Source organism: Gossypium arboreum, chromosome 9 (genome assembly GCF_025698485.1).
Source record: "Gossypium arboreum isolate Shixiya-1 chromosome 9, ASM2569848v2, whole genome shotgun sequence".
In the NCBI taxonomy this organism is placed as follows: domain Eukaryota; kingdom Viridiplantae; phylum Streptophyta; class Magnoliopsida; order Malvales; family Malvaceae; genus Gossypium; species Gossypium arboreum.
The window spans coordinates 24,686,928-24,702,387 of NC_069078.1; the positions used below are offsets into that span (position 1 = coordinate 24,686,928).

At 29.2% G+C, this 15,460-nt stretch overlaps 1 protein-coding gene across 1 annotated transcript; it reads right to left on the bottom strand.

Moving 5' to 3' along the window:
• Window positions 1–5,825: 5,825 nt before the first annotated feature.
• Window positions 5,826–6,137, bottom strand: LOC108455628 (uncharacterized). The gene has a single exon (XM_017754169.1). It carries the CDS (start codon window positions 6,135–6,137, stop codon window positions 5,826–5,828), a length of 312 nt encoding a protein of 103 aa, XP_017609658.1.
• Window positions 6,138–15,460: the final 9,323 nt, after the last annotated feature.

Sequence of the window (15,460 nt, forward strand, 5' to 3'; positions counted from 1 at the left end):
AGATACGCACTCCCACGCATACTTGCTAAGCCTCACAAAATCACGTTCATATTTTGCTACTGTCATACGGCATTGGTTTAACTCTAGAAATTCCTTCCTCTTTTGGTCTATAAACCTCTGAATAATATACTTCTTTCGAAACTCTTCTTGGAAGAATTCCTAAGTTACTCTCTCTCTCGGTACCACATACACGAGAGTGCTCCACCACTGGTAGGCTGAATCTCATAAGAGCGATACTGCACACTTCACGCACTCCTCAAGTGTGCATGGCAGTTCATCAAACACTCTGATGGTATTCTCTAACCAAAACTCTTCTTTCTTCGAGTCATCATCTATGTTAGCCCGAAATTCTTGAGCCCCTTGTTTCGGATCTTATCTACCGGAGGATTATCTCTCCTAAACACGTCCGCGCCTTGTGGAGCTTTCGGGGCATAATGAAGAATCAGAGAAGGTAGGGGAGGTGGAGTGTTAGGGTTCACGCGAATGAACTCCATGTACCAAACATTCATCATTCAGAAATAGGCTTCTCTAACCCCTCCGCCTTGGCCCATAGTCACAGGCTCACTCTCTACTGGCGCGGTTCCTTCAGCGGGAGCCGATGCATTACTCTCCACATCATCCGCCGTGGCTCTATCAGGATCCATTTACTATATAAAAAACATAATTTATAATCGTCAGAAGTCGTCACATTATCAATATACAATTATGGCATGTATAGCTAGACTCGTACGCTCGCTAGGTTAGTCTTAGAACAGACTAAACCATATCTCTGATACTACTAAATGTAATACCCCATGCCCGTATCCTACAGCGTGACGGAATATGAGGCGTTACCTCACTTAAACTCGTGCTTACAACCATTTTCGAGTCCCTATGACTTGGAAAAATTTAAAACTTTCTCAAACATACCAACATATCCTACACCGTGACAGATATGAGGTGTTACTTCACTTAAACTCGTGCTTAGAACCATTTTCGAGTCCCCATGACTTGGAAAATTTTAAAACTTTCTCAAACATACCAACATATCCTTAATATAGGCCTTCAAGGCCCAAAACACACATATTAAATCACTCGGAACCAACTCAGGTACCTTTTCCAACTATAGAAAAATGTCACTTGACATAGGAGCACACGCCCGTGTGAAAGGGGCACACGCCCGTGTGGCCAATTCAATATGGTCTTGTTGATGGCTCGTGTGGCTCACACAACCTAAGCAATATAGAGACATGCCCGTGTCCTCCACTCGTGTGGAATTTATTTTAAATGCACACCTACAGGGGTTTTCTCACGGCCTGGCACATGCTCGTGTGCCTGGCCCGTGTCCTTCACACGGGCTTGACACACCCGTGTACAAAAATATGGACATTTTATTTCTGACATCAGTAACCCCAAAATGTCACATGGCCAAGGCACACACCTGTGTGCTAGGCCGTGCCCTTCACACGACTGAGACACATGGCTGTGTCTCTACCCGTGTGTTTATTATCATGCATACAAGTCACATATTATATATTGAGCTCATATCTCATACGTACCAATTAGGTACCTGTACCACTCACAACACGGTTATATTTTCCTCATTAGCTTAAGAACATAACTTTCACCATTGAACCATTCGAAATACTACCGGATATTACATAAGCCTCAAGCATAGGGTAAGGTGTCGATGCCATGTCTTAGACATGGTCTTACACTAGCTCATATCTCAAGTCGATGCGATGTCCCAAACATGGTCTTACACTGGCTATCCTCTCGTAATCCCATACATGTCTTACACTGGCTTTCATAATGTGGTCGATACATGTCCTAGACATGTCTTACACTAGCTCACACACGAATGACCCAAATATCATGGCATGAATATTTGATTTACTTCCTAAGGTTCTAACGGGAATTCTACTATCTCATTTATCATTATACATTCTCAATTTCACAATCAAGTAATTTATGCTGTAATAATTCAAGCACATACAATTAACAATGTAGTTGTGTTATTTACATACAACTTACCTCGGATTACAAAATGTGACGACTAGTCGATTTAGTCGATTTGCTTGGCTTTCCCTCGGTCTAGGTTTGGATTTGGTATTTCTTGATCTATAATAGCGAAATACACTTATTTAATCACTAAATAAAATTAGGCAATCAAAAATTCACTTCTTTAGTAAAATGACCATTTTGCCCTTAGACATTGACAAAATGACCATTTTACCCTTAGGCTTGAAAATCGATTTTTATCGAATTTCTTCATATCTTAAGCCTATCCAAACCTATTTTACTCTTATAGAAACTCCAAATTTCCTCTATTTCACACATTTATCTACTATTTTGTAACTTGTGCAAAATGGTCCTTTTAAGTGTTTTCATGCTAACACCTTTCACAAAAGTTGTTTATAAGACACCCAAGACTCATTTTCTTCCATGAAATTTCAGATAACTACACATATGATTTCATGGAGAAACCCTACACTCTCAACCATTATGCAAGATAGTCCCCTCATTTGAAAACTCATGCTTCAAGGGGTCCAAAAATGTAAAAATCATTAAGAAAAAGTATGTAAAACACTTACTTGCAAGAGTAATAAGTTGCTGAAATTTTTGAAGCTTAAAACCCCAAAAATGGCTGAAAAATCCGTGGAGAAGAAATGGGGAAGTAGGATGATATCATCTTTCTTTTATTTATTCAATTAAGTCACCAAACCACCTAAACCTTTGACTTTTTGACCAATTTGTTCCCTATGGCCGGCCAAGCTCTTAGGAAAGGGTCTAATTGCCCTTTAAAGACCCTCATTTTTTATTCTCTAGCTATTTGACTCCTTTAGCTATCAATTTAGGACTTTTGCACTTTATGCGATTTAGTCATTTTTCTCAATTAGGCTTCCAAACGCTAAAATTGACTTACCAAATTTTTCACGTTCTCTTAAAAACATGCTAATACATCAAAATAATAATAAAATAATTTTTCTCACATCGAATTTGTGGTCCCAAGACCACTATTCTGACTAGACCTTAAATCGGGCTGTTACATTAAATGTGAAAGGCAAAGTGTGTGTTCAATTTGTTGTAGCCACTAGGTATTTATACACCTTTTTAATGTTAAAATTTAGCTAGATTTTTCTTAAATATTATCACTAAATAATCCTAAATATTATCACTAAATATTATCACTAAATAATTCTAAATATTATCACTAAATAATTCAAATTTAAACTAGAATTTAAACTAATTACAAAATTATAACAAGATAAAAAATCATTCAATCTTTATACAGCTACTTTTTAAAAAAATCTTCAACTCTTCAATTTTTATCTAGTCATCTTTGAATCTTCAATCTTTCAATCAAGGCCTCCTCTTTACTTTTTGTTTCAATTTAGTCCATTTTTGTAAGAGTTTGAATTCAGCACACCAATTTCATTCCTGATAAGAAAATTCCAAATTTAATAGCATTTTATCTGATAATTATCCAAAAATAAATATATTAAAAATACGAATTTATCTTACAATCAGAACAGAATAAAGATTAAAAATTATAGTCAATTGAGATTTAACTCAATTGGTATTGATTTTGTTGCTAGTGCAGGAGAAGATGCGATCAAGGGCGCTGATGCACATTATCCTCCCATTTAAGGGTTGGAGAGGGGCTATGGGTAGTTCTAGGTATTGTATCAAAAAGAACAAATATGATAAGAACCTATAATGAGATTAATGTTAAAATTAAAATTAAAAATTAAAATAAAATATTAAAAATAAATTATTGATTGATTTACATTTTCAATTATTTATTTCATGGATTATTTGTATTATTTAAGGGTAGTACCAATCATATATCTGTGTTTATACTCTTTACATATATAAATTTAGTTTGAGAGTATACTTTTGTTCATATTATATACGAAAATTTAATTTAGAGAAAATATATGTGTTAATGTGCTTTTTATATGATATTTTTGGAGACTTTGATATGAATTTTTACGCCTTAATAATTTTGCAGGTTCATATATTGATGTATTATTTATAATAATTATAAGTTTGACCAAATAAATTATAAGGTAAACTTTGGGTAATTTTTTTAAAAAAAGGAAAGTAAGTGTAGGTGCAAGGACGTGGGGCATATTTTAAGGAAGATATTTTTATCCGATAAATAATATAATATATTTAATTATATAGATATTATTATCATTATAAAAAATTAAATTCAGGCGTAAAATTATTCAGAAAAATAAACAGTCATATCAATTTAATTTCTATGGTATGTATTAATCTATTTACACTTATTATTTAAAATTGGAATTTAATTGATAGCACTTTGACAGGAATTCCGTTAATTTAGATTATATATGACATTAAAAATTTGCTCATGTGAATAATAAAAATATCGACTTTTCACTATACTTCTCTTAAACAATATTGAGAATCCCAAGTTTATAATCCAAGACTGCGTAACCCTAACTTCAATATTTTTATTTGGATATTTAGTCTTCCAGGCATATAATACCAACCACATGATCAACTTTTTATTTTAGAAATATCACATAATTTAATTTAACGAAATCCCTTTTAGAAATGTTTAATTAAATTTTAATGTCTCATTTGTTATTAATGTAATAATATAAGGGAAAAATATTTATTGCATATGTATCACAATAGCTAAACATAAAATAAAAAATTAATTAGTACAAATTTAAATTTTGAAATTAAAAGATGAGTAAAAATTCTTATAAAAAATAAAACATTTTCAAAATAAGCGATTTTCTTCTTTTCAATGTTAAAAATAAGTCATAGTAGTGACTAAATATTATCAATTGAATTAGTTTATTGCTAACTCATATATTAAAACATGTGTAAAAAAACAATACTTCTACCAAATGTTAATTAAATCAAAAGACTAAAAAGACTAAATTTCAAATTTAAAAAAACATAGGGGCTGGAAGCAGAATTAGACCAGACGTATAAACAATATCGAATCGGCAGCCAATGGTAACTTTATTACAATTGGTTTGAAAAATATACAAGATAAAATACCACGTGTATAAACAATATCGCATTGGCAGCCAACTTTAGTTTTTCTTTGGTTGACAGAAAAGAAGGTAAAAGCTGATGGCTTTTGTCGTTTCAAAGAATTTAACACTATCTTAATTCCCAGCGGCCACGTTTCAGAGGAGAATACAAAAGATATTGGCATAATGCCAAATTTAGTCCTTAATATTTATATACTTTATCATTTTGTTATTATTCTTGTTTTAGCTAATTTTAACCTCAATCTTTTAAAATGAGTTAAATTTGACCTTTTAGAAAAATCAAATTGTTGTTTCTTTTAACAGAAATATTAACTAAAACATTAAAATTTTAAACATGACAATCCACATAATAATTCACATATACTTCATGTTTTTTTTAATTTTATGAATTTTTTATTTTTGAATATTTTTAAAGTAAACCATAGCTAAAATTAATGATTTAGTTATTATTTAAAAATAATTTTTAAATATTAAAGATCAAATTTAACTAAAAAAGTTAAATTGATAAATGATATAAACATTAACTAAATTTGAAATCAAGATATTCTCCAAGAAACAAATTACAAAGAACGCTGCAACAACACCTCATTACTTCTTTAACTCGATAAAAAAATATTATGAGTTCCCATTTAAAAAATTAACCTTTTTTTTTTCTTTTACTAATTACAAAGCTGAAATTTTGTTGGAGAATCCAATCTCCATGTATCACAAAGGTTTGATTGAGCCTTGAACTTATCACAAAGGCTTTTATCTCCTATTTCACATGATAAAGAAGAAGAAAAAAAGAAGACGACCAAAACCAGTCTATAGTTTTCTAGCAGGTGAAGAAATGATTTTAATAACAAGGCCAGGGAAAACATCATCAGGGTCATTGATGTGAGGGTTGCGCTCAAGGATGAAAGGGTCGCCACACTTGTCGCTGATTGTGTGAAGGGTCTCCCCTTCTCCTACCACATAGATTTCATCACAAGGTCGGTTCAACAGTTGGCTCATCCCTTTCACATCTGCTTTCTCCGATACAGAGTTTGCGCTGATGGAACCTATCAATATTAAGACCAATAAGGCTGCGCCGATACCCCACGAGGCTGCATCGATTAGCGCCCAAGATTTCTTCATGCTTTTGGTTTTGCTTGGGAAAGAGGAGGAGGAGGTAAGAAAAGAGAGATGAGTTTCTTTTTGTATTGTTGATGAAACAGAGGGAATACTGGAGGGATACAAATAAAAGAAACATATCAGTGCTTTTTATATGCTACTTCTATGGACGGGTGTCTTGTGTTAGTAGGTAGTTGTGTTCAAAGAAAGCGGTAGGGTATTTCCTCAGATATTATTAAATACAAAATATAATAATAGGTGGTAAGAGTAGTATGGAAATTTTTGTATTAAAATTCAGATAATATTTTGTCATCTATATTAAAAATGAGTAAATTGATCTTTATATCTAAGATCAAGAAATAAATTGGTTGTATTTATTTAAAATTTCATCCATTTATATTATTAAAAACTAGCGTAACTAATAGAATAATCAAATAGTGACGTGTCGTACTAACGTGTTCTTTATACCAATATATAGGGATTAGTTTGTAATAGTAGAAATGATTAAAATTTTTATTAGAATGACTAATTTATTCTTTGATCTAATATAGAAGATTAATTTACCTATTTTTGAGTATAGGAAAAAATACATTCCAACTTTTAGTATAAGAGTTATCATGATACTTTTACTTAATAAGATTTATATATGATGCATATATTACCATGGAATTATATTAAAACATATAGTTGATAAATTAAAGATTAATTTAAAATTATTATAAAAATATAATTATTAGATATTTTATTTTAACAATATTTTATAATGTTTTGACTATGTTGAAATTTACACACAATTAATTATAAATCCATACAATATAAATATGATGTATACGCTAAGTGAACCAAAACTCTTTAAAAAGTATATAGATAGATAGATATAATTAATTTTAAAATTTATAATATATTTTGAATATATTAGACTTTCAAAATTGATGATATTTAAAGATTTTTAATAAGAATTCATTGTTACATGTAATTATATTATTTGCGAGATTTTAATTTTAATTTAATGCATGATATTTAAAATTGTTTATTATTTAGAATTTTATTATTATTAATGAAAAATAATAATATTTAAAATTTAATTTAAAAATGGGACCTAGAGAAAATTTTAGAATTCAAAATTTTACTAAAATTTAAAATTTTTACATACCTTCTTCTATATAATATATAATTAACTAAATTTAGTAGCTCGTGGTATAACATATTTGGTGGATAATTGTATTTAAATATGAATCATTTAATAAATAAAAAATCTACTATAAGCAAGATATGACATGTTTAAATACAATTAATTTGAAAATTTTAATACATATTTCAGTTTCATGATTAATATTTTTATAATTTATATTTATATGGTTCAGAAATAAATAAAAGTGAAATACAAGATACATTCATAAATTGGTGAGTAATATTTTATGGGATGAATAGCCTCCTTTCTTTTAGACAGTAAATTATCAAAAACTAAGGTGATACCAGTTCGATTCGATCAAATTTTTTATATTTTTTGAATTGTTTATCACAAATCGATTCTGTTCGATTCGATTTTTGGTTTTTAAATTTACTTTGATAAAATGAGTTATATTTTTATAGTTTTTAAATATTATTTAATAAAATTTTAAGGTTTTTCATAAATATTTCTAAAATATAATAAAATTTTAAGAACTTTTAAAATATTTTCATTATTTTAAATATAAAATAATAAAATTAACATATATTAAATAAAAATAATAATTTAATTTAATTTTTAAACTTTTATTTAATAACACATTCAAATATCTCAATTTAGGTGACATCTAGTTGATGTTAACGAGTGTGATATTTAATTGTGCAATAAGAGTTTAATTAACAACTCAAACCGTTGCCTAGTACTTGTCGGGAAGTAAAATCATTGACGTAAATAAGGCAAGAAGTTTGAGGACAAATTGGTCAGCGTTAATGCAAGACGGGCCAACAAAAATATGATGCAATTTGTAAGGAAAACTTCATAAACTATCCATCTACTTTTCAATTTCCAACAAATCTCTTCTTATGATTTAGGTGAAATTAGGGAGGAGAGTTCTCAATTATTTCATATTATTTTTTCAACTTTTTGATATTATCCCTCACGCTGGCTTGCAATTCTCTAAAACTCTGTTTATTTTTTCCTGATAGGGAAGTTCGTTTTATTATATATATAATAATGTTAACAATATAAAAATTATAGTATTATTAAATATAATTTTAATTTTTTTATTAAAAGCATTAAAAATTTTACTTTATAGAATATTTTGTATACGTTAACAAAGAGTAAGAATACAAAGGGACTAATGATTATTAAATAAAAATAGAGAAATCTATATCTCAAAAATAAAGGGCAAGAATTAAAATTAAAAATTGAAAAAATTGGGTAAAGTACATTGATAGTCACTCAATTATTAAAAAATTTTATTTTAGGCACCATAAAAAAGTTTACAATTTAAACACCCAAGTTACATAGTTCGGTCATTTTTATCACTCCCGTTAAAATCACAAATGACATGTTGCTGTGGTAGTTAAAAAATCGGTATAATAACAAATTTAGTCATCAACTTTTACATATTATATTAATTTAGTTATAATTGATTGCTAATAAAGATTTTTCCTAAAGAAGATTTATCCTGCTAATGAAGTCAAATATGAATTTATTGCTCTTAGAAACTTCATTGAAGTAGAGAAAGTTGATGAACATGCCATTGGGGATAATTTGATAGTAAAATTGAAAAGGGCTTTAAGCAATGTTGTTGTGTGAAGGGGACTCTATGCTGGGGTGATGGTTCAGGTTATGCAACAGTTTTTGGGTGTCAATATTGTTATGTATTACAGCCCGACAATAGTTCAGTTGTTGGATTTGCTTCGAACAAGACAACATTGATGCTTTTTCTCATCACGTCTGGTCTCAATGTTGTCGACTAGTTTGTATTGCACACACGTTAGTAAAATAAACAGTAATGTAAAATATTTATTTAAATCACAAGATCAAACCAGAACAATATAGATATACATATATATGATCTGAAAAATAGAAATAAAGGTTGGATTGAAATATTATACTCGTAGGTAGGTAGGAAAAACGGATTGGTAGCTGAGGCCTATTTTCATAGTTTCCTTAAGATAGATTCGGCCGCTCCTTTGGTGTTAGAGAAACATTAGTCGACTATCTCCTAGGATGCAATAACGAGATAAGTACAATAGTAGCACGTTTGTAGTGATCAACGAACTGTAGCCTTGACTTCGTCTATCATCGGAAATGGTTCAAAAAATATGCAGGGAAAAGATCTTTCAAAATTTTGGAAAATTCAGTGTGTATCTTTTCTTGCAAATTATTTGGTTTTAAATAAAATTCAAATGAAGAACTTTTGGAAATTTTGACTAATGGAGCCAATAACGTCCATGAATTAAGGAGCCATTAAACCCAAATTAACGTTTGAATTAAAGGAGCCATTAACTCCTTTAAATTCCAAACAGATAAGCTCTGTTGAGAAAAAAATAAGATTATGTATTGGGCTAAAATATCCACAGGCCTAGAAAGACCCGATCGGTCCGGATATTTTGCGTCACCCACATGTGCCCCCAACCCCGACGAGTTTGGATTTGCACCCCCTGTGCACGAAGGAGAGCATTAGTTTAGTCATTCAATAACCACCAAGTTGGTTAATATATATAAACATATTCCACACTTGATATCTAACCAATACGAGATTAAGCTTTCCATTTTCCTCAACATAATTCACAAGTGGCTTACTTTGAGCATCAATTTCTCATTCACCACTCAACCTTTTGGAGCTTATGATATATTGTTGTAAAGGTCTCATGGGGTATAATATAAAACTATATTTTTATGATTCAAATCTCCACCTTTACTAAACAAGAATATGCCTCAAAACTTCCAAAAAATTTACTTTTTCCAACACTTTGTTAGTATGGTTTTCGTGGACAGATATGGGAGGAGAAGAATGATGGTCATCTCTATGTTTGGTATCATTTCTTTCAGGCTGTTGTTATTGCAGTAGAAAACTAGCAAAGAGGGAGAGGAAGAGAGACGATGGGGGGAGGGAAGGGATAGTGACGGGGTGCGGGTGGGGAAGGGAGAGGAGAGGAACAGGGTGGGGGAGTTTTTTTTGTAACAACCCGTTTTTAGTGAAAATGAAATAGTGGTTTTGGGACCACAATTCTGACGTGTAAATATTTATTTTTATTATTTAAGTGTCTACGGAATATTAGTAAGGTCGTATAAAATTTTTGTTAAGAAATTTTGACGTTTACATGCTTAATTTAGTAAAAAGGACTAAATCATAAAAGGTGTAAAAGTAGAGTTCTAGTATTTAAAGGAGTCTAATTGCTATGAAACTTAAATGTGAATGGATTTAAATGGTAATTAGACCATTTTTATTGTTAATGGACTTTTATGGACACTAAATAGGTGATTTTTAAGGTTAATAATGAAGGTTAAATAAGTAATTTAGTAGAATAAAGGTTAAATAAGTAATTTAGTAAATAAGTATAGTAAAATAAATAAATAAATAACAAAAGTTATCATCTGGTTCATCCCCACCGAAATTAGGTTAAGAAGACTCCATTGAAGGAGCTTGAACATTCGACTAGATACTTTTATTGCATATCAAGGTAAATCTTGTACGAATCTAGATTGAGGAAAAGCTAAAGCCTTAGATTAGTGATCCCGTTCTTGCATATTTGTAATCGAGATTATCAGAAGCTTGATTGGATTGGAAGCTCGTAGGAGACCTATCATACTATCCAGCGATTTTATCGGTAGATTTTGATGTTTTAGTTAAGGTTATAATGGCATGTATAGGTGAATTTAGTTTAATGGCTAGTTGATGTTTATGGCATGTAAATGTTGCTTTAAATTTGTGGTACTTTTAATACCTTATGGGTTGGATGATAATATAGTCAAGTTGATACATGATTTTATGACCCAAGTGGTAAGTGTTGGTATGTTTGTAATGTGATCAATTGTGGTATGCTTTGATATGGAATTGAACTAAATGTGTTTGGATGAAATATGACCAATTAGACATAAGTTTAGGTGTAGTTGTTTGGTTGTAATTGAGGTGCCTATATGGCATATTGGTTGGATGGATAAATGGCCTATTGAATTGGTCTTATTATGCATGTTTTGGTATGTTTTGGTGCCTTGATTATATGTGCATATTGCTTGTAGGTACATGCTTGAACGGGTGAAAGAAATGGCCAATTTCTTGTCCACACGGCCTAAAACACGAGCATGTGTCTCAGCCATGTGTGACACACAACCATACGACACAACCGTATGTCCCCTATAAGTTTTAAAGGTTTCAAGTCAGGCAGTTACACGGCCTAGCACACGGCTTGACGCACAGGCATGTAGCTTGGCCGTATGACCCAAGTTAGAGAGTTACATGGGCACAAACACGAGCTGGGACACGATCGTGTATCCCTATTTCTATTGTTACACGGCCTGAGATACGGGGGAGTGTCTCAGCCGTGTGACCCCTGCAGTTTTGAATTTTCTAACTTTTTCCTCATTGTTTCAAATGTTTCTGATTTAGTCCCGAATCATTTCTAAAGTGATTTAGTTCCTGATTATTGCTTGGTTGTCGATTAAGGGACGATATCCATGTATATGAATGAATTATGTCATGTTTATTGTAATGTTTGGAAATGATTTTTTTTAGGTTGCATTTTTACGATAATGCTTTGTAACCCTATTCCGGCAACGGATATGGGTTAGGGCGTTACATTTTATTTTATTTAATAGTAATATTAATATTAATACAAAATTTAAATTTATTAAATATTTTAAAAATATTTATATTTTTATATATTTCTTTCAATTTTTAGAATTAAGATCAAATTGAAAATATTTGTAAACTTTGAGGGTTAATTTATTTTTAAAATTATGACTAAATCAATATAATATATAAAATTTGAGGACTAAATTTGTTATGATACCTATTTTTTAACTATCACGTCAAATTGTCATTTGTGATTTTAATGGGAATGACCGAATTATGTAACATGAATGTTTGAATTGTAAGCTTTTTATTTTGAGTGTTTAAAATAAAATTTTTATATAATTGAGTGATTATTTATATGGTTTAAAAAACAAACTTAAAAAAAATGTCTGGCATTTATGGTGAATAGACAATTCATGCATAAACTTCTTATTTAGTTAAGAAAATCTATAGTATTGTGCTTTTCGAAAAATTTGAATTCAGTCATTATACTTAAACTTTTAAGAATTTAATTTTTTTATTTTTAAATTTTAAAATTTAAGTGTAATACTGTTAAATTTTTAGTTAAATTTATTTTGTAACATTTTTAAATAATACACTACTTATTTGGTGTAATAAAAGAAGAAGTTGTAATTAACTTGAATTTAAAAAAATAGTATTAATGGTTGAATTTGAATTTTAAATTTAAAAAGTAAAGGGATTAAATTTTAAAAATATAACTACAATGACTAAATTCTTTAAAATATAATTACATGAACTAAATTTTAAATTTCAAAAATATAGATTAAGTGTATTTTAACCTAAGAAAATTTCTGTAGCAATATTTTTTTTGGTTAAAAGTTGGTGATGAGATGACTTTTCTTTAAAAATGTATCCTTCGCTATAACGAATACAATCTAACTAACTATTCAAAAGGAAAAAAAAAGAGTCTAAATAATAATAATAATTTCCTTAATATATTTACAAAGTATTGTTAGTTAATGTATAATTATCATTCCAAATACCAACCATCATAATTAAAACCTATCCTAGTCAACGAGCAATATGCATATATAATATAGGTTAAAATATGTAGTTAGTTCTTGTATTTTGATAAAATTTAAGATCTAATTTTATATTTAAAAGTAAAAAATAAAGTTATCTTATTTCTTTTATTTAAAAATCTTAGTCCAATTACTAAAATCGTAAGTATTTTCAGTAAAAATTTGTTAATTTGAAAATTTGATTAGGTTATTCTTATATAATATGGTATATAATTGACAAAAAATAAATATGTTAAATTAAAATTTTTGACAAAACTATCAATGAAGATAATGATTGGATTAGGACTTTTATTATATTTCATGTAAGTTTAGTATTTACTTCTTTTTTATTAATCATATGTTTAGTTATTTGTTTTTAATTTATTTATTTTTGTTTTATTTAGTTTTTCACATAATATTATATGATCCATCGAACTTGAAGATTTGAAAAAAAAATTTCGTGTCAAAATTTTCATTGCTCGATTTATTAATTTACTAACGATGCTAACGTCAAGTACCATAATAAAACCAATATTGATATTTTAGGTACCACATTCGATATTTTCAAAATATAGATATCACATTAGACATTTTATGAAGGTACATGTACCATATTAGACATTTTATGAAAGTATAAATACCAACTATGGCATTATACCTTTTTAAAACATTTTTATCACTCTTTTAAAACATGATATAAACTAAATTGCTATTTTTTTTATTTTAAAATACCACTCAACATTTATTAATACTTCACTGGAGGTGTCCATAAGCCAAGTCGAATCGAAGCCTAATTCTAAGATAAAAAAATTTAAGCTCAAACCCATTCCGTTACTATTAAAAATTCTTAAAATATTAAAAATATTTTTAATTGATATTTTATATATTGTTATATTTAAATTTAAAAATATTTTTACTATTTAAATTAAATTCAAGCGGATCCAATGGGCAAAAATCCTTGTCGAAACCCATTCCAAGTCGAGCGAGGTGGGCTACTACTATTAAAATTTTAAATACTTCAAAATTAAATATAAGGGTTAATATACTATTCAACACTTGAGTTTGACTTTAATGTTTAATTTTGTATCTAAGTTTTTTTGTTCTAATTTGACACTAAAGTTTAGCTTCAATGTTCAGTTTGGTATTTTAGTTTTTTCAATTTGATACTTATGTTTTTATTTGTCTCATTTAAGTACCTGAATTTAGTTTCAATGTTCTATTTAGTATCTAAATTTTTTTAATTATTATATTTTTTACTAGAGCACATGTGTCAAATATTCATTAGGACATATATGGTCTTATTTATTATTTTGGATAAAGCGAAATTCAAATACGTAAATATAAATATGAAAATAATTTTCTAATATTTACTTGCGAGGCAACTCAAGTAATTTGGAGAGATTCTGGTGCGTGAAGCAAATGTGACGTCCCCCACTCGCCAACCTTTTGACAAATATATCTGTAACCATCAAAAGCCCAAATTGACCAACTAACCTATCCCTAAATCCCAAATTAAAAGGAGGGAGCAAAGCAGATTTCAAACTGAGTTTTGTTGGAGTCTTCGTGTGCCAAGAACGGCCAAAACTGACCATCCAACCGGAGCGGTGACCAAGTCCTCACCAAATTTCTCAACTTTTCAAAAGCCATCACTCTTAAACTTTGCCGTGTGATTTTGGATCATGATGCTTATTCAGTATCTTGGGATTTGGTAAGATTCAAATTAAACTAAACCCCGCACATAGAGGCTGCATAAAACTAGATTATAACAACGATGTAAGTGAAACGTTACGTAATAAATATACTTGGTAAAAAGTTTGTATAAAAACTAAATCTTATTATTAATATATTATTAAGTGGATATTCATTATGATTAATATAAAATTTTAATGTACTTTAAATTTTAATAGTTATTAGAATTAAATCTCTATTTCTTTTATACTTTTTATACCTATAAATAGAGACTCTGATAAAGCATTATAATTGACCATTTTGATCAATAAAGCTCATTCTTTGTTGCTCTCATATTTACTTTGTTCTTTATTCTCACTATCTCTCTTTATTTTATAACACGTTATTAGCACGATCTTGTTTAAATTGATAGCTCCTTTTATCGACGATCAAATTTATCCTCCATGATTTTCAATTTCTTTAACGGCAAGATGCAAAGTTTTTACAGGAAGTTTTTTTTTTATTTAATGTTTCATATATGATTATTATTTTTCATTCTTCTTTCATTATACGTTATCATTATTTTGATTAACTTATTTTACTTTTTCTTCTTAAGGATAGTGAAAGATTTGATACCGTTATCTATATGAAATCGAGAAGATGTTTATAATCACTACTTCTCATCCATGGTAACGATGTTGAAAGATTGAATCTCATAATATATCATGATGATGACAATGATGTTAAAGATCTTCAGGTTATTTTACTATGTTTTATTTATTGTTTATTATAATTGGAGACTAATCATGACAACATGCATAGATTGATTTTGATTTGAAATCTCACGCATGTTTGCGATGGTAATTATGAAATAAAGAATCTATTGGGATGTTTATAAGTC